This window comes from Rhinoraja longicauda, chromosome 36 (genome assembly GCF_053455715.1).
Source record: "Rhinoraja longicauda isolate Sanriku21f chromosome 36, sRhiLon1.1, whole genome shotgun sequence".
NCBI classification, from domain to species: Eukaryota; Metazoa; Chordata; class Chondrichthyes; order Rajiformes; family Arhynchobatidae; genus Rhinoraja; species Rhinoraja longicauda.
This window is the reverse complement of record NC_135988.1, coordinates 15,211,094-15,237,314: the sequence shown is the minus strand read 5'-3', so window position 1 is coordinate 15,237,314 and position 26,221 is coordinate 15,211,094. Positions and strand designations below refer to the sequence as shown.

Genomic DNA, 26,221 nt, shown 5'->3' with positions numbered 1-26,221 from the left:
ACTTGCCTCAATTACTTTTGGCAGCACATTCCACACACCCACCAATTTCTGTATGAAAAAGTTTCCCCTCGGGTTCCTGTACATTTGCGGTAATAATGTAGCTTAAAAAGTAAAAGATTGATGAAGAGAAAGCAACTCTGCGTAAAGAATCCAGATTCAGGGGCAGTTTCTTCCCAGCTGTTTTTTTGGCAACTGAATCATCACCAACCAGAGAATGCTCCTGACTTATCATCTACATCATTGGAGACCTTCGCACTATCTTTACTCGGACTTTATCTTTCACTAAACGTTATTCGTTTATCTTGTATCTGCACACTGCGGATGGTTTGATTGTAACTGTGTATAGTCGGTAGAGTTGCTGCCTCAGGTTCGATCCCGACTAGGGGCGCTGTCTGTACGGAGTTCGCACGTTCTCCCTGTAAGCTGCGTGGGTTTCCCCCGGATGACAATAGACAATAGGTGCAGGAGGCAGCCATTCGGCCCTTCGAGCCAGCACCGCCATTGAATGTGATCATGGCTGATCATTCTCAATCAGTACCCCGTTCCTGCCTTCTCCCCATACCCCCTGACTCCGCTATCCTTAAGAGTTCTATCCAGCTCTCTCTTGAATGCATTCAGAGAATTGGCCTCCACTGCCTTCTGAGGCAGAGAATTCCACAGATCCACAACTCTCTGAATGAAAAAAGTTTTTCCTCATCTCCGTACTAAATGTCCTGCCGCATATTCTTAAACTGTGGCCCCTTGTTCTGGACTTCCCCCAACATTGGGAACATGTTTCCTGCCTCTAACGTGTCCAACTCCTTAATAATCTTATACGTTTCGATAAGATCTCCTCTCATCCTTCTAAATTCCAGTGTATACAAGCCTAGTCGATCCAGTCTTTCAACATATGACAGTCCCGCCATTCCGGTTTCCTCCCACACTCCAAAGACGTACAGTGTTGCAGGCCCAATCGGCTCAGTAAAATTGTAAATTGCCCCTAGTGTGTGTAGGATAGTGATAGTGTGCGGAGATGGCACCATGCCTCAGAAGAAAAGGTGTCTCAGGACAATGTCGACCATCCTACTTTAAAGTAAACACCTAATCAGAGTTGAGCCACTTTTTATGAGATACGAGTTAATTGGTCCATGGGAAAAACTGAATTGAATAAATTTTATTAGCCAAGTATGTACACATACAAGGAATTTTCCTTGGTGTTTTGCTTGCAAGTAACACGACATACAGTAATTAAGAATAAAACAGTTCTAAATTAAGTCAGTTCTAAATTGAGTGTGACTAATCTCTCAACCCTTACTCTTTTTTGTTTAGTTTTATTATTGTCACGTGTACCAATGTGCAGTGAAAAACGTTTTTCTCACTTGTAATCCAGTCAGCAGGGACAAGACTGGGCAGGGTTACAATCAAACCATCCACAGTGCGCAGATACAAGACAAAGTTAGTGAAAGATTAAGCCCGTGTGAAGATAGTTCGAAGGCCACCACAGATGTAGTTGAGAGGTCAGGACCTCTCTTCTCGAGTTGGCCGGCACGGACTCGGTGGGCCGAAGGGCCCGTTTCCACACAGTGTCTTAAACTGAAATGCAGCTAGAATGGACAGAGTGTGAAGGTTGGGCGTGGTGCGCTGTTCGATTTACAGTCGGCTATCGCTACTCACCTCCTGGCCGCTCGTGCCCGCCATCCGTGTGCAGCAGCATGGCGATGGGCATCCCGACGTTCTTTGACCGCCCAGCAACCACCACGTTCTTCCCCAGGGTCGCGATTCCTGAAGGACGGAACGGTGAACCGTTAACTCATAAACCTTCCTTCCCCCACTTCCTGAGAAGGCTCAGAAAGTTCGGCACGTCCCCTACAGCTCTCGCCAACTTCCACAGACGCGCCGTCAAAAGCATCCCATCGGGACGCATCACAGCACGGGTTGGGAACGGGGCTCCATCCAAGACCACAAGAAATTGCAGAGAAATGTGGACCATCACACAAACCAACCTCCCCTTCCATTGACTCCATTTACACCTCACGCTGCCTCGGCAAGGCCAGCAGCATCATCAAGGACTAGTCGCACCCCGGCCACTCCCTCTTCTCCCCTCTCCCATCAGGCAAAAGGTACAGAAGTGTGAAAACGCACACCTCCAGATTCAGGGACAGTTTCTTTCCAGCTGTTATCAGGCAGCTGAACCATCCTACCACAAACCAGAGAGCAGTGCTGAACTACTATCCACCTCATTTGGAGGCCCTCAGACTAGTGTGAATCGGACTTCACTGGCTTTATTTCGCAACTAGAGTTTATTCCCCTATCATGTATCTGTACACAGTGGACGGCTCCATTGTGATCATGTACTGTCTTTCCGCTGACTGGTTAGCGTGCAACAAATGCGTTTCACTGTACCTCGGTGAACTAAAACTTGCCAACTAGAAGGTGCGCGCTTCTCTGAGCGCATCTAACCAGAGAACTGCTGGATGTCCCCACAGTCTGACGGAATCAATCCGTACAGACTGCAAACATCTCAGCATTGCTCAATATTCCGCCTTTTAATTTGTTCCTGGTCTGAATGGCAGTGGCCTGACATTTCCTGCCCTTTAAGGACCCAAAGACACCTCGCTGCCTCAGGCATTATTTCCGGAACAGTCAAAATAAAACCATCAGGTAACCATGCAGTTTTGCATTGACCAAGGAGCTGATCATCAACTTCCGCAGGTCACATAACGGGGAATACACCCCGATCTTTATCAACGGGGACAGTGTGGAGAGAGTGTCCAGCTTCAAGTTTCTGGGCACTCACATTTAGGAGGACCTAACACGGTCCAATAACACTGCTGCGCTGGTCAAGAAGGCACAGCAACGACTGTTCTACCATAGAACACTGAAGAAGTCTGGTCTACCCCAACAGCTGCTGATGACCTTCTACCGCTGCACCATAGAGAGCATCCTAACGCATGGCATCCCTGTGTGGTATCTCAGCTGCACGGAGGCAGAGAGGAGAGCTCTTCAGCGGGTAGTCCATAGAGCTCAGAGGACCATCGGAACACAGCTACCAGCCTTGGAGGGCATCTACAACACACGATGCCTCAGAAAAGCCACCAGCATCCACAAAGACTCTTCACACCCCTGCAACAGTCTGTTCGAACTCCTTCCATCGGGCAGACGATACAAGGCCTTCTACGCCCGCACCTCCAGACTCAGGAACAGCTTCATCCCCAGGGCCATAGCTGCTATGAACCGGTCCTGCTGAGCCGGATGGTCACATCGCACAGTGAACCGGCACAGACCTACTTGCACTTTATTCTGTCTTAAAACTGTTACAATTTGTTTCGTTGGGTTGTTGTTGTTTAAATTAATTAAATTATTGCATCGTATGGGAGGCGCATTCCCAATCTCGTTGTACCCCTGTACAATGACAATAAAGATATATTGTATCTGTCTAAACTGGATATACAGGGTGCAGTGTCTTGGCACTGGGCCTGTGCTCACTGGAGTTTAGAAGGATGAGGGGAGGAAACCTCATCGAAACTTACCGAATAGTGAAAGGCCTGGATAGACTGGATGTGGAGAGGATGGTTCCACTGGTGGGAGAGTCTAGGACCAGAGGTCACAGCCTCAGAATTAAAGGACGTTCCTTTAAGGAGGAGATGAGAAGGAATTTCTTTAGTCACAGGGTGGTGAATCTGTGGAATTCTTCGCCACAGAAGGCTGTGGAGGCTGCGAATTGACATTTTTAAGGCAGAGAGAGATAGATTCTTGTTTAGCTCGGATGTCAGGGGTTACGGGGAGAAGGCAGGAGAATGGGGTTGGGAGGGAGATAGATCAGACATGATTAAATGGCAGAATAGATCTAGAAACATAAAAAATAGGTGCAGGAGGAGGCCATTTGGCCCTTCGAGGCAGCACTGCCATTCATTGTGATCATGGCTGATCATCCACAATCAGTAACCCGTGCCTGCCTTCTCTCCATATCCCTTGATTCCTCTAGACCCTAGAGCTCTATCTTTATCTTGATGGGCCAAATAACCTAATTCTGCTCCCATCACTTATGACCTGATGAACTGCAGATACTAGTTTTTTTAAAAAAGACAAAGAGCTGGAGTAACTCAGCAGGTCAGGCAGCATCTTTGGAGAACATGGATAGGTGACATTTCGGGTGAAGAAGGATGCCAAACCGAAACGTCACCTATCGATCAGACTGAAGGGCCATGGCCAAAAAAAAAAACAGATCCACGTTCTCCAGAGATGCTGCCTGACCAGCTGAGTTACTCCAGTACTTTGTGCACCTGTCTAAATGAAACAAACCATTAGGCCAACTGTGTGAGGAGGAACAGCAGCTGCTGGTTTAAACCGAAGATGGACACAAAAAGCTGGAGTAACTCAGAGGGACAGGCAGCATCTCTGGAGAGAAGGAAAGGGTGAGGTCTCGGGTCAAGACCCTTCTTCAGACTGGTGGCAGGAATGGAATGGAAAACTTTATTGTCACATGTGACCATGTACAATGATATTCTGTGCTTGCATACCCAATGTGCACAAATAGAGGCCTCCGACGGGGCTGACAAAGTTACAAAGCACGCCGGCTCCTCCTTTTGCTCTCCCCCCCTAAGGGCGGTTACTTCCCACGCTGGGTCCCCATTGTCCTTTGTCTCTCGCCGTGTCCCTCATTGTTCTCCCCCTCCCCCCCACGCCGGATCCTCCATTGTCTTTCGTCTCCCCCCCACCCTATTGTCCATTGTTCTTCCCCCCACCCCCTCTTACGGCGATCCCCCCCCCCACGCTGGATCCTCCATTGTCTTTCGTCTCCCCCCCCACCCTATTGTCCATTGTTCTTCCCCCCACCCCCCCTCACAGCGATCCCCACCCCCCCCCACACCGGGTCCTCCATTGTCCTTTGTCCCCCCACCCTATTGTCCATTGTTCTTCCCCCCCCCCACTCACGGCAATCCCCAACCCCGCCCATGCCGTGTCCTCCATTGTTCTTCCCTCCCCCCCCCCCCCACAGCCATCCCCACCCCCCCCACGCCGGTCCTCCATTGTTCTACAGATAGTACATTGTATCGTGGGGCAGGGTGAGGAGGGTTGCGAACTTGCCTGTGCGCTTGATTATCTCCCACACACCCCAGGGTGTGGCGGGCAACATGGAGCTCTGGTCGAGACACATGCGCCCCACGTTGATCACATGAAACCCATCCACGTCTTTCGTGGGAGACACAGCGTTGCAGATCTTGCGCTCGTCGAGATGTTCTGAGGGGAAAATAAAAAGTCAACAATGAACCAAACAGTTAAGCCCCGCGGATTTGAAAGAGCAACAAAGAGTGGAAACAGATCCTTTTCCATGTGTAAATTAAAAAAAATCTCTGGCCCATATCCCTCCAACCCTGCCCAATCCAGGTACTCGTCTAAATGTTCCTTAATCGTTGCGATAGTACCTGCCTCAACTACCTCCAGCGGCAGCTCGTACCATACACCTACCCCCTTTGCGTTAATAAGTTGCCCCTGAGGTATTTATTCTCTTTCCCCCCTCACCTTAAACTCCTGCCCCTCTGGTTTTTGATCCCCCCTACTCTGGCCAAAAGACTCTGTGCATTTACCCTACAGAAACATAGAAAATAGGTGCAGGAGGAGGCCTTCTGGCCCTTCCAGCCAGCACCGCCATTCATTGTGATCATCCACAATCAGTAACCCATGCCTGCCTTCTCCCCATATCCCTTGATTCCACTAGCCCCTAGAGCTCTATCTAACTCTCTTTTAAATTCACCCAGTGAATTGGTCTCCACAGCCCTCTGTGGCAGAGAATTCCACAAATTCACAACTCTCTGGGTGAAAAAGTTCCTTCTCTCCTCAATTTTAAATGGCCTCCCCTTTATTCTAAGACTATGGCCCCTGGTTCTGGACTCCCCCAACATTGGGAACATTTTTCCTGCGTTGGAAGCATGAAAAATGTTCCCAATCTATTTGAAAGTCAGTGCATAACATCGACTCTGATTCGAACCATGGTCTGCGGCCGAGGGGAGCCCAGCAATGCAGGCACAAAATGGAGGCATCCCACAAAATGGAGGCATCCCACCATGTTGACCTCATTGCCGCAGCATTCAGTAAAGGGGAACTCAAGGTCACACTAAACATTTATGCATCAGGAGAGTCCCAGGTGGAAATATGGACTCATTTTAATAATCTGCTGCAATTTCCATAACTTTCAAACATTTCTTTCATGCACTTTGCATGCGATTTCATGTGCATTGGTCGACACAGCCACATCAAAGCTTTGGGAACAAATACCATGCGGTTCGCTGGTGATGGCGCCACCTAAAATTCTGAATTTCATTTTGTTGTGCTCCGATTTAAATTCCCCAGCCACCGCGGTGGGATTCGATCTTGTGTCTCTGACCCAGGACTCTGGTTGCCAGTCCAATAACCTAACCACTACACCATGACATCCCCATTGCCAGTCATGCTCCAGATCATGAAAACAAACTAAAACGACGGGCACAGTAGTGTGGCGGAAGAGTCGCTGCCTAACAGGTGCCGTCTGTACCGAGTTTGTACGTTCTCCCCGTGACCTGCTTGGGTTTTCTCCGAGATCTTCGGTTTCCTCCCGCACTCCAAAGATGTGCAGGTTTGACGGTTAATTGGCTTGGCGTAAATGTAAAAATTGTCCCTAGTGGGTGTAGGATGGTGTTAATGTGCGGGGATCGCTGGGGGCCGCGGACCCGGTGGGCCGAAGGGCCTGTTTCCGCGCTGTATCTCTAAACTAAAAAAAACCCAGACTAAACCCGGGTTTAATCCTGATCCCCAGGTGCTGTTTGTATAGAGTTTGTATGTTGAACGTTTGCCCCATGTGTGGGTTTTCTCCGGGTGCTCCGGTTTCCTCCCACATTCCAAAGACATACAGGTTTGTGGGTAACAGGCTTGGAAAAATTGTCCCTAGTGTGTGGCGATCGCTGGGCGGCACGGAACAGGTGGGCCGAAGGGCCTGTTTCCGCACTGTATCTCTAAACTAAGACTCACTCCAAACGTCACAGTCTCCAGTGTGTGGCAAGAAAGACGATCCCCATGTTGCAAAGTCGGCAACTATTTCCCGCCCTGCCCCCAACCCGAGAGATGATGAAACCAGTGGCCTGGAACCACTTGCTGAGTTAATTTTAGACCCTATCTCACACACACACACACACACACACACACACACACACACACACACACACATAAATGTCATTGGAGACCTGCTGCCCTCCATAGTCGTCCCAGCAGACAGTGCTAGGGTGACAACGTCAGCCCGATGCTACTATTTAATGTGGTGGGCATGTTTCAGACACTCTACACATTCAGTTTTGCCGCCCGCTGGCAGGCAGAAGGCACCTTTCCCCACACAAGACAGTACTGAGGGACATCTTGCACAGCGATTGTCTCCAATGCCCCATTCCCTCTTCCTTGCATTCACCCACAGCACTGAGGTGGAGCAGCGGTAAAGTTGCCGCCTTACAGCGCCAGAGACCCGGGTTCGATCCTGACTACGGGCGCTGCCTGTATGGAGCTTGTACGTTCTGCCCTTAATTGTAACCACGTACTGACTCTCCGCTGACTGGTTAGTGCGCAACAAAAGCTTTTCACTGTATTCGGCACACGTGACAATTAACTAAACTGACCCCCCGTGGGATTTTTCTCCGCGTATAGCAGTTTCCTCCCACACACCAAAGACGTAGAGATTTGTGTGCTCATTGGCTTGGTATAAGTGTAAATTGTCCCTAGTGTGTGTAAGGATGGTGTTAGTGTGCGGGGATCGCTGGCTGGAGCGGACTCGGTGGGCCGAAGGGGCCGTTTCCGCGCGGTGTCTCTAACCCAAACTAAACATTTCAAGCCACGCTATCTCCGAGTGTTTCCTGGCCCATATATGGTTGCATGAAATCACAGTAGGTCCCTTCTTACAGGAACTGGACAGGGGTCATGTTGCAGGCCAGACTGAGCTGTTCCCAGCTGTCCAACCCCTTGGGAGCATGGGCCAGGCTTCTCCCCTTTCCCTACATGTTCTGAGACGTACTGCTAACTTCTCCACAACTTACAAGCTGCTAATCGCGTCACGGTCGTCCGTTGAAAGACTGGAGCGACTAGGCTTGTATACACTGGAATTTAGAAGGATGAGAGGGGGTCTTATCGAAACATATAAGATTATTAAAGGGTTGGACACGTTAGAGGCAGGAAACATGTTCCCAATGTTGGGGGCGTCCAGAACCAGGGGCCACAGTTTAAGAATAAGGGGTAGGCCATTTAGAACGGAGATGAGGAAAAACTTTTTCAGTCAGAGAGTTGTGAATCTGTGGAATTCTCTGCCTCGGAAGGCAGTGGAGGCCAATTCTCTGAATGCATTCAAGAGAGAGCTAGATAGAGCTCAGAAGGCAGGAACGGGGTACTGATTGAGAATGATCAGCCATGATCACATTGAATGGCGGTGCTGGCTCGAAGGGCCGAATGGCCTCCTCCTGCACCTATTGTCTATTGTCAGTGTCCGAGCCTGACACCTGAAGTGGATTTCAGTTGGGTTCATTTCAGTTTAGTTTATTGCCACGCGTCCCGAGTTACAGGAGAAAAACCTGTGGAGAGAAGGAATGGGCGACGTTTCGGGTCGAGGACCTTCTTCAGGCTGTAAATGCTGGTCTAAATCGATGGTAGACACAAAATGCTGGAGTAACTCAGCGGGTCAGGCAGCATCTCTGGAGAGAAGGAATGGGTGAAGTTTCGGGTCTCGACCCGAAACGTCACCCATTCCTTCTCTCCAGAGATGCTGCCTGAACCGCTGAGTTACTATTTTCTATTTCAAGGAGCAGAATTAGGTCATTCAGCCTATTAAGTCCACTCCGCCATTCAATCATAGAAACATAGAAAATGGGTGCAGGAGGCGGCCATTTGGCCCTTCGAGCCAGCACCGCCATTCATTGTGATCATATCATATCATCATATCATATATATACAGCCGGAAACAGGCCTTTTTGGCCCTCCAAGTCCGTGCCGCCCAGTGATCCCCGTACATTAACACTATCCTACACCCACTAGGGACAATTTTTACATTTACCCAGCCAATTAACCTACGTACCTGTACGTCTTTGGAGTCTTGATCATGGCTGATCATCCACAATCAGTAACCTGTGCCTGCCTTCTCCCTGTATCCCTATCTTCCCATATCCCTATGTCTACCCTATCATAAGGAATAGTAGAATTAGGCCATTCGGCCCATCAAGTCTACTCCTCCATTCAATCATGGCTGATCTATCTCTCCCTCCTAACCCCATTCTCCTGCCTTCTCCCCATAACCTCTGACTTCTGTACCAATCAAGAATCTATCGATCTCTGCCTGAAAAATATCCACTGACTTGGCCTCCACAGCCCTTCCACAGATTCACCGCCCTCTGACTAAAGAAATTTCTCCTCGTCTCCTTCCTAAAAGAATAGCCTTTGAATTCTGATTCGATCTACGTCGCTCTTAATATACTCTACTTCTATCAAGTCTTCCCCTCAGTATGGAGTGCTCGGCATGCCTGCATGGTTAGCATAGCTGAACGCCTGCCTGTTGCCCGGTCCGATGGAATGCCTGAGCCTACAGAAAGAGGCAGAAATAGACCCGAGGTGTTGGTTATAGCCTTCTGCACCTCACTGAATGCCCACTACTGTACACTGGGAAACCTGCACGTGTCACTTCACTTCAAGAAGGGGCGTTGATCCCGTTACACAACAGGTGCCCTTCTGCGCTCGGAGGGTGGGTGAGGGGGGGGTCCCTTACTGATGTGCGCGTGGCTAAAACCAGGAGAAACAGTGATTTATGGGAAATTCTGCATAGAACGGCAACAGAATTGGCAAGCTCGTCAGGAGAGCTGGCTTCACTGCTGAACTGTCCCTGGAGCTGGGACGAGGGGTGGAATTCGTGAGGGGAGGGGGGCGGGTGCGGAGCCTAATTTAGTTTGGAGATACGGCATTGGAAAGAGGCCCTTCGGCCCACAGAAGCCGTCTGAAGAAGGGTCTCGACCCGAAACGTCACCCATTCCTTCTCTCCTGAGATGCTGCCTGACCTGCTGAGTTACTCCAGCATTTTGTGAATAAATACCTTCGATTTGTACCAGCATCTGCAGTTATTTTCTTACACTTCACACCACCAATGTTCTTTTGAGGACAGCGGCAGAACATTATTTAATACTTTACCATTTCAACGGTATCCGCACAAAGATTACATTCAAGTTTTAAATGGATTCATAACTATTCTTTATCGAAGGCATTATGAACAGAACAGTTTAAAGGATTCAATTCAACGTTACCCGTTAATCTTAAACGTTGTCATTCAATTTTCCTTTTATATTCCTCATTATCTGCTGTGACTAAATCTTCCTCCCGACATGTGGTAAGGAACCATTACCGAGCTTTACTGCTGTCAGTCAAGATGCATTAACTCAAGCATTCCAAAAGGCACCCAGTCTCACTTCACGGAATGGCCCATGTTACAGCTAGTAACATTTTAGTTTGGATATAACATTAATGAGTGTTAATGAACACTAATTAACACACTGCAGGTACTTTCGCACATTTAATAAACAATAGGTGCAGGAGTAGGCCATTCGGCCCTTCGAGCCAGCACCGCCATTCAATGTGATCATGGCTGATCATTCACAATCAGTACCCCGTTCCTGCCTTCTCCCCATACCCCGTGACTCCACTATCTTTAAGAGCTCTATCTAGCACTCTCTTGAAAACATCCAGAGAATTGGCCTCCACGGCCTTCTGAGGCAGAGAATTCCACAGATTTACAACTCTCTGACTGAAAAAGTTTTTCCTCATCTCCGTTCTAAATGGCCTACCCCTTATTCTTAAACTGTGGCCCCTGGTTCTGGACTCCCCCAACATTGGGAACATGTTTCCTGCCTCTAACGTGTCCAATCCCTTAATAATCTTATATGTTTCGATTAGATCCCCTATCATCCTTCTAAATTCCAGCGTATACAAGCCTAGTCGCTCCAGTCTTTCAACATACGATGGTCCCGTCATTCCGGGAATTAACCTTGTGAGCCTACACTGCACGCCCTCAATAGCAAGAATGTCCTTCCTCAAATTTGGAGACCAAAACTGCACACGGTACTCCAGGTGCGGTATCACTAGGGCCCTGTACAACTGCAGAAGGGCCGCTTTGCTCCTATACTCAACTCCTCTTGTCATAAAGGCCAAACAATTGGACAGGTACATGGATAGGACAGGCTTAGAGGGATATGGGCCAAACGCAGGCAGGTGGGACTAGTGTAGATGGGACATTTTGGTCGGTGTGGGCAAGTTGGCCCTAAGGGCTTGTTTCCACGATAACCCTAGGAATGTATAAACGTTAGGAATGTCAGAAGACTGTCTTTGTATTGTGTATATTTTTTATTATTCCAAATCTAGTTTTGCAGAAAAAAAAATAAAGTATTAAAATAGATAAAAGATCAGAATGGACCATGAGAATCAAGTCAAGTCTGAAGAATGGTCTCGAGCCGAAATGTCACCCATTCCTTCTCTCCAGAGATGCTGCCTGTCCCGCTGAGTTACTCCAGCATTTTGTGTCTATCTTCTATTGTTCGTTTAAATGTCTCTACTAGTGTAACATCTGCAACATACAGATCTACTGGCCACACCAAGGGGTCAACAACTGGCGCTCCATCACTGAACAAGACCCTTACCTGGTAGAGGAAGCTGTACCAGCAAGCCATCCACTCGACTGTCATTGTTGAGCTTGGTAATCAACTCCAGTACCTCTTCCTCAGTGATGTTCGTTGGCTTCAGAATGGTCTCGCTCGTGATACCTGTTCCAACAAGTTGAAAGAACAATTATTCTCAGGTACAAATGCCTGTTGAGCAATGCAGGCCTGGAGCTTGGAGAGGACACTTCCACCAGTGGGAGAGTCCAGGACCAGAGGACAAGGCCTCAGAATTAAAGGACGTTCCTTCAGGTAGGAGATGAGGGGGAATTTCCTTAGTCAGTATTCAGTGGTGAATCTGTGGAATTCATTGCCACAGACGGCTGTGGAGGCCAAGTCAATGGATATTATGAGGCAGAGATAGATAGATTCTTCATTAGTAAAGGTGTCAGGGGTTATGGGGAGAAGGCAGGAGAATGGGGTTGAGAGGGAAAGATAGATCAGCCATGATTGAATGGCGGAGTAGACTTGATGGGCCGAATCGCCCAATTCTGCTCCTATCACTTATGAACTAACCCCACTGTCGGCCATTTTAACGTCCATTATCGTTTGTGGGTGCCCAGTTTATAATTTCTATGGAAGCTGGATAGTTCTGGAATCTGGAGGCAAGCGTGTAAATGCATACTTTAAACTTTAATTTAGACTTTAAAAATACTGCGTGGAAACGGGCCCTTCAATAGATAATAGGTGCAGGAGTAGGCCATTCACCCTTCGATCCAGGACCGCCATCCACCGCGGTCGTGGCTGATCATCCACAATCAGTACCCCGTTCCTGCCTTCTCCCCATATCTTTTGACTCAGCTATCTTGAAGAGCTCGATCCAACTCTCTCTTGAAAGCAGATCTGCCCACCGATCTCTGGAGTGGCACAGGAAGCTATTTCTTTTCTGAGAACGAGACCGTCACTGATTGCGATCTCGAATTTCAAACGTCGGACGAGTTCCACCACACTCACACCCACCCCCTTTACAGGAACAGCTAATCTAAAATTGTTTAAACTGCTATCAGAACCCATCATAGAAACAGAAAATAGGTGCAGGAGGAGGCCATTCGACCCTTCGAGCCTGCACCGCCATTCAATATGATCATGGCTGATCATCCAACTCAGTATCCCGTACTTGCCTTCTCTCCATACCCCCTGATCCCTTTAGCCACAAGGGCCACATCTAACTCCCTCTTAAATATAGCCAATGAACTGGCCTCAACTACCTTCTGTGGCAGAGAATTCCACAGACTCACCACTCTCTGTGTGAAGAAATGTTTTCTCATCTCGGTCCTAAAAGACTTCCCCCTTATCCTTAAGCTGTGGCCCCTGGTTCTGGACTCCCCCAACATCGGGAACAATCTTCCCGCATCTAGCCTCTCCAACCCCTTAAGAATTTTATATGTTTCTATAAGATCCCCCCTCAGTCTTCTAAATTCCAGCGAGTACAAGCCGAGTCTATCCAGTCTTTGTTCATATGAAAGTCCTGCCATCCCAGGGATCAATCTGGTGAACCTTCTCTGTACTCCCTCTAAGGCTAGAATGTCTTGCAGGTTTAATGTTTATTTGCTCACACATTAAATTTTTTTTTTGCATTAACTGGATAAATTTCCATGCTGTGTCTCCAAACTAAACTAACCACTTTATATGGAACTATCGATCCACTTTAATCTTGAAAACAACCTGGAGTTGGAGATCATAGCAGCTGACCTTCAGACAAGCTGTACATTGTTTCCCCACCAAGTATACCCCATTGTACGGGATCGATGCTGCCTCGACCATTAAAGCCTCCCTGCTAATGAGAAGCTCGCTCACAGCGAGCCACTACTGATAGACACTCGTGACTTGGCAGATAAACCACCCTATCTAGCAGTCGCACACTTTCGAACAAGGGAGCCTGTTCTGAGAATTCAAAGCTGCTCTTACAAAAGTACACATTCAACTCCCCCCCCTTCGCCCTCTTGCACTTTTCCTTCTATTTATACGCTTTGTTTTTGTGCTCATGGATTCAATAAACTCCAATTCATCTCAATTTAGACCATTCATTCAAGTTCCTGCTCTCCGGAAGGAACAAGCACTGAGTTACCCGCGGATTATTGGGGGAGCTCACATTTGCACAGCCTGGCCATACAACTCGACTTCCACAACGGCCTTTTAAACCACGATCTTGACAGAGGGCCAAGGGAGCCACAGGAAGCAAGAAGGCACAACTCCGACCTGCGTCCCTTCTCCATGCCGAGCTGCCCAGAGCATTGGAAGTCCAAAGATTTCGTTTAGTGTAGAGATACAGCGCGGAAATAGGCCCTTTCGGCCCGCGCCGACCAGCGATCCCCGCACACCAACACCATCCTATACCGCACGAGGGGCCATTTTTTAAACATTTACCAAGCTAATTAACCTCCACACCTGGACGTCTTTGGAGTGTGGGAGGGAACCAAAGACCTCGGAGAAAACCCACGCAGGTCACGGGAAGAACGTACAAACTCCGTACAGGCAGGACCCGTAGTCAGGATCGAACCCGGGTCTCCGACGCTGCATTCGCTGTAAGGCAGCAACTCCACCGCCGCGCCACCCAAATTCTTCACATTGATGCTACAAGCTTTTCCAACCTCGGGCCACACACAAAATGGAGGAACAGCACCACATATTTCGCTTGAGTGGCTGACAGCTCAACAGTATGAATACTTAATTCTCTAATTTTAAGCAGCTTCTACCTCCACTCCTCTCCCCTTCCTCCACCCTAGTCGTTTAGCCAGTTCCACAGTTCACCAAATTGTATCGGTCTGGAGATCACACCTTCCCTGACCAACAATGGGCCTACCAGGGCACCACCCTGGTCAGCCCTGATCGGTCCAGGGCTTTTCTCGCCTCCAGCTCTTCACCCCCCATATTTCAGTCAGAAGGGTCCCGACCCGAAACATCACCCACCCTTTCTCTCCACAGATGCCGCCTGACCCGCTGAGTCACTTCAGCATTTCGTGTCTATTTCTTGCCCAATAACTTTGAAAGGTGTTTCTCAATCCTGGTGGCCGACAGAGATTGCGAAAGTGTGCGTGATTTGCACCAAAAGAAATAAGGAATGTTATCATGGTAGATCTACAGGTTTTGCAGGAAGTCGGAAAGGCTGAATCAGCTCGACCTAATTCCAATAACTTTCAAACAACTTCCCAGTGGCACAGCTCCAGCGATCTGGGTTGAATGCTGACCTCCCATGCTGTCTGTGTGGAGTTTGCACACGACCACGTGGGCTTACAAATTCATATTTTCATAAGTGATAGTAGAATTAGGCTCATCAAGTCTACTCCGCCATTCAATCATGGCTGATCTATCTCTCCCTCCTAACCCCATTCTCCTGCCTTCTCCCCATAACCTCTGACACCCATGTCCCAAAGACGTGCAGGTCAGTAGGTTAATTGGGCCGTGAGAGCAGTCTCTGACAGATGTGGATTGTAGGAGCAGCGGGAGCTAATAGGCAAGTGCGTGAGAGAAGAGGATGCAAGGAGATAGATTCGAAAGCAGAGAAGATTTACAACGATGCTGCCAGGACTCGAGGGCCTGAGCGATCGGGTTAAGCAGGCTGGGACTCTATTCCTTGGAGCGCAGGAGGATGAGAGGTGATCTTATAGAGGTGTACAAGACCATGAGAGGAATAGATCATGTAAACGTACAGTCTCTTACTAAGAGTAGGGGAATTGAGAACCAGAGGACATAAGTTTAAAGTGAGAGGGGTGATAGTTATTAGGAACCTGAGGGGTAACTTTTTCCTCTGGTACATGGAAACAGCTGCCAGAGAAGGTAGTTGCTATTGCAACGTTTAAGAAACATTTAGATAGATAGGTACATGGATAGGACAGGTTTAGAGGGATATGGACCAAATGCAGACAGGCAGGACTAGTATGCATGTTGGCTGGTGTGGGCCATTTGGGCCGGAGAACCTGCTTCCATGCTGCAAGACTCTGCGACCCTATGAAATTGGGATAGCAGGGAGCTGGGGCCTGATTGGCCAATGTCCCAAGGAAATATGAGGAAGCCCACTTGGTAAATGCAACCGTCAATTATAATTGGAGAGATTGTCATTGTGGTACAGAACAAAAACAGGTTCTTCCGCCAACAAGGTCAATACTTGCCAAGCATTCCTTTACATTATGCAAAGCACAAAGTGCTGGAGGTAGGTAGCAGGTTCAGGCAGTATCTGATCAACAGTCTGAAGGGTACCAAGCGGAAAGGTCATGTTACCTGCCCATTCCCTCCACAGATGCTGCCAGACCTGCTGAGTTCATCCAACACTTTGTGCTTTGATCAAGCTAAGATTTCAAAACCTCCAATTTCAAGATATGGGGAGAAGGCAGGCACGGGTTACTGATTGTGGATGATCAGCCATGATCACAATGAATGGCGGTGCTGGCTCGAAGGGCCGAATGGCCTCCTCCTGCACCTATTTTCTATGTTTCTATGAGATCACATTTTGTTTCCAAAGGCATGAGCTAATGCTTTAGACTTGAGATACAGCGTAGAAACAGGCCTTATGGCCCACCGAGTCCACGCCGGCCAGCAAACACCCCGTACACTAGTTCGATCCTACACACTGCAGACAATTTCTTTTTTACAGAAGCCAATTGGTCTACAAAACTGTGTGTCTTTGGAGTGCGGGAGGAAATCGGAGCACCCAGAGAAAACCCACTCGGTCACGGAGAATGACGTGCAAACTCCATGCAGACAGCACCCCAAGTCAGGATCAAAACTGGGTCTCTGGCGCCACAAGGCGGCAACTCTATCGCTGCGCCATCATGCTGCCCAACGATTTTAGACATGGGCTTTGAAGCACGGTATTCACTGTTGGAACAATGCAATGATATCAACAGTACCTGAGACCAAGACACTTCTCAGCCAGGGACATGGTGGAATCAAGTAAGAAATGCCGAAGCAGCCAAGTCACACAAACTCCAGCCTCCGGCAAAGCAACATCTAAGAAGACACAAAATGCTGGACAGGCAGCATCTCTGGAGAGAAGGAATGTAACTCAACGGGACAGGCAGCATCTCTGGAGAGAAGGAATGGGCGACGGAAGAAATGGAGGAATGCGAGTCAGGGGAGAGGGAGCCACAGAGATATGGAAGGGCAAGGCGTGAAAACAGGAGATCAAAGGGGACAAAGCTCAAGGAAAATGTAGAATAGATCATTGTTAGCTGAGGTAAGGCGACAGTGAGGTATAACTAAGATATAATTTTAATCAGGGGACAGTCAAACTAATCGGAGAACTAGAATGGGGAAGGGATGGAGAGAGAGGGAAAGCAAAGGTTACTTGAAGGCGGTTTTCTAAATGAAGGTAGACCGAAAATGCTGGAGTAACTCAACGGGTCAGGCAGCATCTCGGGAGAGAAGGAATGGGTGACGTTTCGGGTCGAGACCCTCCTTCTCTCCCAAGATGCTGCCTGACCCGCTGAGCGACTCCAGCATTTTGTGCCTACCTTCGATGTCAACCAGCATCGATTTTCGACCCACTGGGTTGTAAGCTGCTCAAAGCGAAATGTCTGGGAAATGGATCAAATGCAGGCAGGTGGGACTGGTATTCCCCATCTCCCGAGAAGCAAGGTAGAAAATCGCAAAGACTTTGACCATCGTTTCATGGGACATGTTGGCCGGCGTGGGCAAGTTGTGCCGAAGGGCCGGTTTCCACACTGTGCAACGTCTACGTTAACTAACTTTGTGTGGGGGGGGGAACAAGTGCTGCAAACCACGGCTGTGGGAGCGACGTTCTCGGTGAAGTAGAAGGTGAGATATATACCTACGTCGGCAGCAGCTTTGGTTTTGTTCTTCACGTAGGAGTGGCTGGCTGGGTTGTCACCAACCAAGACAACGCTGAGATGTGGCCTCCTGTTCCCATCGGCAACCCAGTTCTCCACGTCAAGCTTGGCTTCCCCTCGGATCTGCCTGGCAAGCCTTCGGCCCGAGATGACCACCGCGTCATTTCTGGAATCAAAGGAGACCAAAGATAGTTCAAGTTTAAAGTTGAGACCTACAGCGTCGAAGCAGGCCCTTCGGCTCACCGAGTCCGCGCCAACCAACAATCACAGCGTCCTCACCACAAAAATGCAATCCCGTGGCCTCAGTAGCGGGAACTAGCAATGTGCTTCAGGTGACTGCAAGACTGTGTGTGGGCAGTGGACGCCAATGTGGCCCAGCACTGGGCCCCTCACTCTCTGTGTTATACAGGGACTCCCCGGGTGGCAAACAACTTGATTTACAGACGACACAAATTCTCCCACACACTTTTAAAGCATTTTTCATGCTCGCATTTACAATACCAGTGCTACCAATAGTACTAATCTGAAGTCCTGGCCCAAAACATTACCAAGGAACGAGTGGCCTAATCTCAGTCTCAACCCGAAACGTCGCCCATTCCTTCGCTCCTGAGATGCTGCCTGACCTGCTGAGTTACTCCAGCATTTTGTGAATAAATACCTTCGATTTGTACCAGCATCTGCAGTTATTTTCTTAATCTATGATGAGTGTTTGTCGGCACTGGGCCTATACTCGCTGGAGTTTAGAAGGAGGGGGGACCTCATTGAAATGTGCAGAATAGTGAAAGGCTTGGATAGAGTGGATGTGGAGAGGATGTTTCCACCAGTGGGAGAGTCTAGGACTAGAGGTCACAGCCTCAGAATTAAAGGACGTTCTTTTAGGAAGGAGATGGGGAGAAATTTCTTCAGCCAGATGGTGGTGAATCTGTGGAATTCATTGCCACCTACGGCAGTGGAGGCCAAGTCAGTGGATATTTTTAAGGCAGAGATGGATAGGTTCTTGATTAGTACGGGTGTCAGAGGTTACGGGGAGAAGGCAGGAGAATGGGGTTAGGAAGGAGAGATAGATCAGCCATGGCGGAGTAGACTTGATGGGCCAAATGGCCTAATTCTACTCCCATCACTCATGATCTATTGAACCCTTTTCTCCAGAGATGCTGGAGTTACCCGCTGAGTTACTCCAGCGTTTCGAATCTATCTCAATGATAATATTTCGCTGGATAATGACTGGGTACGGTAATATATTGCATCAGTTTAATTATGGAACCACAAATATTGTGTAACGAGGTGAGAGAACTGCCGCAGGTGTATGGAGAGAGATGCAACAACAGGTAGTCAAACAGATGTTTGTGGCTTAGAGAAATCAGCTGATGGGCAGTTCTCAGGAATGGAACAAAACACTTATGCAAACCCAAGGACTGTCTGGAGCCCAATAATTTGCACCAAGGCATCATACCATGGATGAAGCAGTTAGACAATAGACAATAGGTGCAGGAGGAGGCCATTCGAGCCAGCACCGCCATTCAATGTGATCATGGCTGATCATTCTCAATCAGTACCCCGTTCCTGCCTTCTCCCCATACACCCCTGACTCCGCTATCCTTAAGAGCTCTATCTAGCTCTCTCTTGAATGCCTCCAGAGAATTGGCCTCCACTGCCTTCTGAGGCAGAGAATTCCAGATTCACAACTCTCTGACTGAAAAAGGTTTTCCTCATCTCCGTTCTAAATGGCCTACCCTTATTCTTAAACTGTGGCCCCTTGTTCTGGACTCCCCCAACATTGGGAACATGTTTCCTGCCTCTAACATGTCCAACCCCTTAATAATCTTATACGTTTCGATATAGCAGACTATATTAAACCTAATCAGTGGGACCGATTGCAAAGGGAAAAGAAAATGAGACCCGAAAGATAACAACAGAAACGCGCAAACAAAGAATGACAAATGAAAGTCAACTTGAAGAACGACAGGTTGTGCATTCAGGGAGGATTATGGTGGAAGGGGATAGATGTGGCTGGACGTGCACAGCCGCACAGATCAGTGATGGAAGCAGGTCAGGCAAGGTGCTTAAAATAGCAAGCCACGAGTCATTCTGGAACAACATCTTCCGCAAATCAGCTCATGCAGCATCTGGGACGCGCTGATCAAGGAGATAAATGCTGGAGCGCAGGGGGAATATCCAGGGGCAAAGCCAGGGCGAGGAAAAGTGACCGATAAGGAGAGACTGGCGACAAACAAAAACAAAGGCCGAAGAGAACTTAAACAGACAATCTATCTCCCCTCAATATTTAAGATTTAAGATGTGCTAGCTTATGGATTTGAGGGATAAAGATTTTCCTCCACTCCCATGGAACGGCAAGGGTCTGGAACTCTGGCTGAAAGTGGTCTGACTGCAGTTTAAAAAAATAGCTGGACTCTAACTCTTCAAACAACCTCTTTCATTCATGCACTTCAATCTTTCTTTCCCCCTACTTCAGATTGCATTAGAACCTTCGCATTATTCTGCTGTTTTCTATTCCCAGTTGGGGTTTTTTTGTATCAATCAGTATCATTAATATTGTTTATGCGAGCAATGTTTTATACAAAAACATGGAAATTCATGGCACTCTTATGTACATGTATAAACTAAACTGAATCTATTGTACGTTTTTATATGTACGTATGTTTGCGCATGTGTACGTACTGCATATATGTGTGTATGGATATGTGGGTATGTATATATACATATACACGCAGACACAGACACGCACACACACGCACATTCACAGACACGCACACTCACACAGACACGCACATTCACACAAACATGCACACACACGCATTCACATAGACACACACACTCACAGACACGCACGCACACACAGACACGCACATTCACACAGACACGCACATTCACACAGACACGCATACGTTTTTTCTCGTTATTATATTGTTTACCGTGTACTATGTTTGCATATTCTGTTGTGCTGCTGCAAGTAAGACTGTCATTGTTCTATCCGGGACACATGACAATACTCTTGACTCTGACTTGCATGCATAGTGGTGCTGCTGTTGTACTAATGGACTAGAAACTATAGCCCTGAACTATTATCAGAAACCCGTGTTCAAATCCAACCACAGCATCTGGGGAAGATTAAATTTATGTAATTAAATAAATGTGGGATTCACTTAAAACCCCAGCATCAGCCACATTAAATTACTGAAAGTTAGTGAACCAGATGGTGCCTTACAAATCACAGCCTGACAGGTCAGGCAGCATCTGGGGAGGGGATGGCCAGGCAACCTTTTTGGATCGGGATCCTTCTGCAGACCCCGGCCTGAAACGTCGCCTGTCCATGCCCTCACCAGATGTTGCCGGACCCTCCGAGTTCCTCCAGCACTTGGCACTTGGAGCATCTGCAGTTTCTTGTGTCCCGATATTTTACAAATGATCTTTACAATATTCAGACGTCCTTGGTCATTCTGGCCTGCACACAACTCTGGTGTCATCGATTCTGAACCTCCACAGTCTCAGGACAATTAGGGATGGACTGAATGCCCTGCATTGACAGTGACATCCACATCTCATGACTGAATGGATTACAGATGGCGGGCGTGATGGGATGAACAATTGGCCAAACAGCCCTATTCTCAGTTGCACTGAATGGTCGTCTGTTCTGCAAATTTCTGCAAACTCGGGACTTGGCAGAATCCGGGAGACATTGCGAGTAATGTATGAGGAGAGATTAAAGGCGGCACAGTGGCGCAGAGCTAGAGTGTCACCTTACAGTGCCAGAGACCCAGGTTCGATCCTGACTACGGGTGCTGTCTGTGCAGAGTTCGTGGCTGCTGTGGGTTTTCTCCAGGTGCTACGGTTTCCTCCCACACTCCAAAGACGTACAGGTTGGTAGGTTAATTTGGCTTCGGCAAAAGTGTAAATTGTTCCTAGTCTGTAGGATCGTGCTAGTGTACGGGGTGATCGCTGGTCAGCACGGACTCAGAGGGCAGCACGGACTCGGAGTGCTGTGTCTCTAAACGAAACACACCTAAGGAAGCACTTCCGTTTACAGGTTTAACAATAGACAATAGGTGCAGGAGTAGGCCATTCAGCCCTTCGAGCCAGCACCCCCATTCAATGCGATCATGGCTGATCACTCTCAATCAGTACCCCGTTCCTGCCTTCTCCCCATACCCCCTCACTCCGCTATCCTTAAGAGCTCTATCCAGCTCTCTCTTGAAAGCATCCAACGAACTGGCCTCCACTGCCTTCTGAGGCAGAGAATTCCACACCTTCACAACTCTCTGACTGAAAAAGTTCTTCCTCATCTCCGTTCTAAATGGCCTACCCCTTATTCTTAAACTGTGGCCCCTTGCTCTGGACTTCCCCAACATTGGGAACATGTTTCCTGACTCTAATGTGTCCAATCCCCTAATTATCTTATATGTTTCAATAAGATCCCCCCTCATCCTTCTAAATTCCAGTGTATACAAGCCCAATCGCTCCAGCCTTTCAACATACGACAGTCCCGCCAAAAGGGAAGGGAAAGAGAAATCTGTGGCTGAAAGGTCTAAAAGAAATAGACATTCAACAAAACTTTGGTTTTGTACCAAAGATAGACACAAAGTCAGCAGGTCAGGCAGCATCTCTTTCGGAAAAGACTTTAGAGATACAGCGTGGAACTAGGCCCTTTGGCCCACCGAGTCTGCACCTACAGGGACAGACAAACTGAGACAGGTCCCTTAGAGGGTGAGGCTGGGGTAGTAATAATAGGAGAAAGAAATCTGCACAGACTCAATTATTATTATTTTGCCTCAATTTGTACGGAAGACACTAAACGTCTCAGGAATCCAGCAGCGAGGTAGCAACTGTTATCAGAGAAGAAGGACGAGCTAAACGAGTAGGGATAATTATAAATTTCAATGAGTCTCTTGGGCCAAATAGCTTGCATCTTAAGGTCTTGGTTGAGGTGGTTTGCAGAGATAGTGATGGGTGTGTTGGCTGAAATGCCCTTACGAATTGGACTGTTTACAGCTGATATCTAACTGTGGCACCACAAAACTGCAAAAGGACACAAAGTGCTGGAATAAAATGGCACTTGAATTCTCTTGGCAGACAACTCCTGTAAGCAAAGGCAAGATAATAGCCCAGGTTCCTGATTTAGTATTGGCAGCTGCTATTTTTTTAAGCATCTTTAAAGGACGTCAATTGGAGATGAGCAAATAAGGAACAGCAAAATTGGTGTAGCACTTGTTTACTGATAGAGAGAGCAAGGAAACATAGAAAATAGGTGCAGGGGGTGGCCATTTGGTCCTTCAAGCCAGCACCGCCATTCATTGTGATCATGGCTGATCATCCATAATCAGTAACCCGTGCCTGCCTTCTCCCCATATCCTTTGATTCTGCTAGTCCCTAAAGCTCCATCTAACTCTCTTTTAAATTCATCCAGTGAATTGGCCTCTACTACTTTCTGTGGCAGAGAATTTCACAAATTCACAACTCTCTGGGTGAAAAAGTTTTTCCTCATCTCAGTTTTAAATGGCCTCCCCTTTATTCTTTGACTGTGGCCCCTGGTTCTGGACTCCCCCAACATTGGGAACATTTTTCCTGCATTTAGCTTGTTCAGTCCTTTTATAATTTTATACGTTTCTATAAGATCCCCTCTCATCCTTCTAAATTCCAGTGAATACAAGCCCAGTCTTTCCAATCTTTCCTCATATGACAGTCCCGCCATGCCGGGGATTAACCTCGTGAACCGACCCTGCACTGCCTCAATAGCAAGAATATCCTTCCTCAAATTAGGAGACCAAAACTGCACACAATACTCCAGATGTGGTCTCACCAGGGCCCTGTACAACTGCAGAAGGACTTCTTTACTCCTATACTCAAATCCTCTCGTTATGAAGGCCAACATGCCATTAGCTTTCTTCACTGCCTGCTGTACCTGCATGTTTACTTTAAGTAAGGTAGACACAAAATGCTGGAGTAACTCAACGGGTCAGGTAGCATCTTGGGAGAGAAGGAATGGGTGACGTTTCGGGTCGAGACCCTTCTTCAGACACCAGGTGCACAAGGACACCCAGGTCTCGTTGCACGTCCCTTTTTTCCCTAATCCGAAAGGTTTGATGAAAAGCCTGTCAATTGAAATGCAATCGATAGCACCGATTAACCTTTGGTATATCCAGTCATGGATATAACTTCTTGAAGTGTCGGAAAATAACTGCAGATGTTGGTACAAATCGAAGGCACCACAAAATGCTGGAGTAACTCAGCGGGTCAGGCAGAATCTTGGAGAGAAGGAATGGGTGGCGTTTTGGGTCGAGACCCTTCTTCAGACTGATTCAGTATCACAGAATGCTGGAGTAACTCAGCAGGTCAGGCAGCATCTTGGAGAGAATGAATGGGTGGCATTTGGGGTGGAGACCCAGGCTAGATGCAGGAAGATTGTTCCCGATGTTGGGGAAGTCCAGAACAAGGGGTCACAGTTTAAGGATAAGGGGGAAGTCTTTTAGGAACGAGATGAGAACGTTTTTTTTCACACAGAGTGGTGAATCTGTGGAATTCTCTGCCACAGAAGGTAGTTGAGGCCAGTTCATTGGCTATATTTAAGAGGGAGTTAGATGTGGCCCTTGTGGCTAAAGGGATCAGGGGGTATGGAGAGAAGGCAGGTACGGGATAACTGAGTTGGGATGATCAGCCATGATCATATTGAATGGCGGTGCAGGCTCAAAGGGCCGAATGGCCTACTCCTGCACCTATTTTCCTATGTTTCTATGTTTCAGTCAGATTCAGTATCACAAAATGCTGGAGTAACTCAGCAGGTCAGGCAGCATCTTGGAGAGAGGGAATGGGTGGCGTTTTGGGGTCGAGACACTTCTTCAGTCAGATTCAGTATCACAAAATGCTGGAGTAACTTGGCAGGTCAGGCAGCATCTTGGAGAGAGGGAATGGGTGGCGTTTCGGGTCGAGACCCTTCTTCAGACTGATTCAGTCTGAAACGTCACCCATTCCCTCTCTCCAAGATGCTGCCTGGCCCGCTGAGTTCCTCCAGCATTTTGTGACGATACCTCCATTGAAGTGCACTGCCAACATTTAACACATCGTGCTGTTGCATCATTTTGCCAACGCATCGTCTCAGCTCGCCAGTCGAGAGTCTCTCTCTGTCAGGCAGTGCCGGGTGGCGTTGAATGAATGGCGAGTTGTCTGCCCTGAGACGCCGGTGTGATTAATTTCCATGTGTCATTTTGGTTCGCGGAAATTCCGGTGCAAACTCAACACGAGGTTACATCAGAATTGCCCCAAAACACGCTTGTGAGAAACACTAAACGCACACCACTGCAAAAAAGACAGCCACTATTCGCGGGGTGCGTTTCCAACGTTTCCACATCAGTCTGAAGAAGGGTCTCGACACCAAACGTCGCCTATTCCTTCTCTCCTGAGATTGCTGCCTGACCTGCTGAGTTACTCCACAAAATGCTGGTGTTGTAAGAAAATAACTGCAGAGGCTGGGTATAAGTCGAAGGTGTTTATTTCACAAAATGCTGGAGTAACTCAGCAGGTCAGGAGGAGAAGGAATGGGTGGCGTTTCAGGGTCGAGACCCTTCTTCAGGCTTCAGACTGAGAGAACTGATCAGTCTCGACCCGAAACGTCACCCATTCCTTCTCTCCAGAGATGCTGCCTGACCCGCTGAGTTACTCCAGCATTTTGTGAAATAAATACCTTCGATTTGTGCCCAGCATCTGCAGTTATTTTCTTATATTTCCAACGCGGCTGATTGGAACGGGCAGAGAGTAGAGGAGAGGAATACGGACAAATAGAAATCACACAGTCATTGCAATTTACAGCAGCTTCTTGTCCCTTTGCACAAGACCCGCTTCCCCACGCATTACATGCCAAAGCAAGCTTCCCATTTCCACGGCCGCTGAGACTGCTTTGCACAGCGGCTTCACACAATGAAACACGTAACCAGCTCGGGGTATTTCATCAGCCGTCTTGTCCGGGGCTGCGGGCTCGCATCCCGCTGGAGAGGGTGAGGGGGGGGGGAGAGGGGGGGACAGGGGAGGGGGGAGAGGGGACAGGGGAGGGGGGAGAGGGGACAGGGGAGGGGGGAGAGGGGACAGGGGGAGAGGGGACAGGGGGAGGAGAGAGAAGGGGAGGGGGGTGGTGGAGAGGAGAGAGAAGGGGAAGGGGAGGGGGGGGGGAGAGAGAGGGGGGGAGAGGAGAGGGGGGGGGAGAGAGGAGGAGGGGGGAAGAAAAAGGGGGGCAAGAAGGAAGATTTAAAAAAGAGAAGGGGAGGGGGAAGAGAGAGGAGAAAAAAGAGAAAGGAGGAAAAGAAAAAAGGAGAGAGATAGAGAGGTAGAGCAGAAAAAAGAAATGGGGAAGAAATAGAAAAAGAGAGGGGGAGGGAGAGGGGGGGGGAAGAGGGGGGAGGAAGAGGGAGGGAGGGGAGAGGAGGGGGGGAAGGGAGAGAGAGTGAGAGAGAGAGAGAGAGTGAGAGAGAGAGAGAGAAAGAGAGGAGAGAGAGAGAGAGAGAGAGAGAAGGAGAGAGGAGAGAGAGAGAAGTGAGAGAGAGAGGAGAGAGAGAGAGAGAGAGAGAGAGAGAGAAGAGAGAGAGAGAGAGGGAGAGAGATGGAGAGAGAAGAGAGAAGAAAGAGAGGAGAGAGAGAGAGAGGAGGGAGAAGAGAAGAGTGAATGGGGGGGAGAGAGGGGGATGAAGATGGGAAGACTAGGAGAGAGTAGAGGAATGGAGGATGGAGAGAGAGGAGTGAGAAGCGTGGAGGAGA

General features: G+C 48.4%; 1 protein-coding gene across 1 annotated transcript in view; it reads right to left on the bottom strand.

The window, feature by feature from the left end:
- Nucleotides 1-26,221, bottom strand: part of LOC144610381 (bifunctional methylenetetrahydrofolate dehydrogenase/cyclohydrolase, mitochondrial-like) — a 43,715-nt gene that overhangs the window by 7,818 nt on the left and 9,676 nt on the right. The window contains exons 2-5 of the mRNA XM_078429016.1: nucleotides 17,446-17,630; nucleotides 11,661-11,783; nucleotides 5,068-5,220; nucleotides 1,654-1,761 (exon numbers count right to left, since the gene is read on the bottom strand). Coding sequence (XP_078285142.1) covers nucleotides 1,654-1,761; nucleotides 5,068-5,220; nucleotides 11,661-11,783; nucleotides 17,446-17,630 — 569 coding nt within the window. The remainder of the gene's footprint in view (nucleotides 1-1,653; nucleotides 1,762-5,067; nucleotides 5,221-11,660; nucleotides 11,784-17,445; nucleotides 17,631-26,221) is intronic.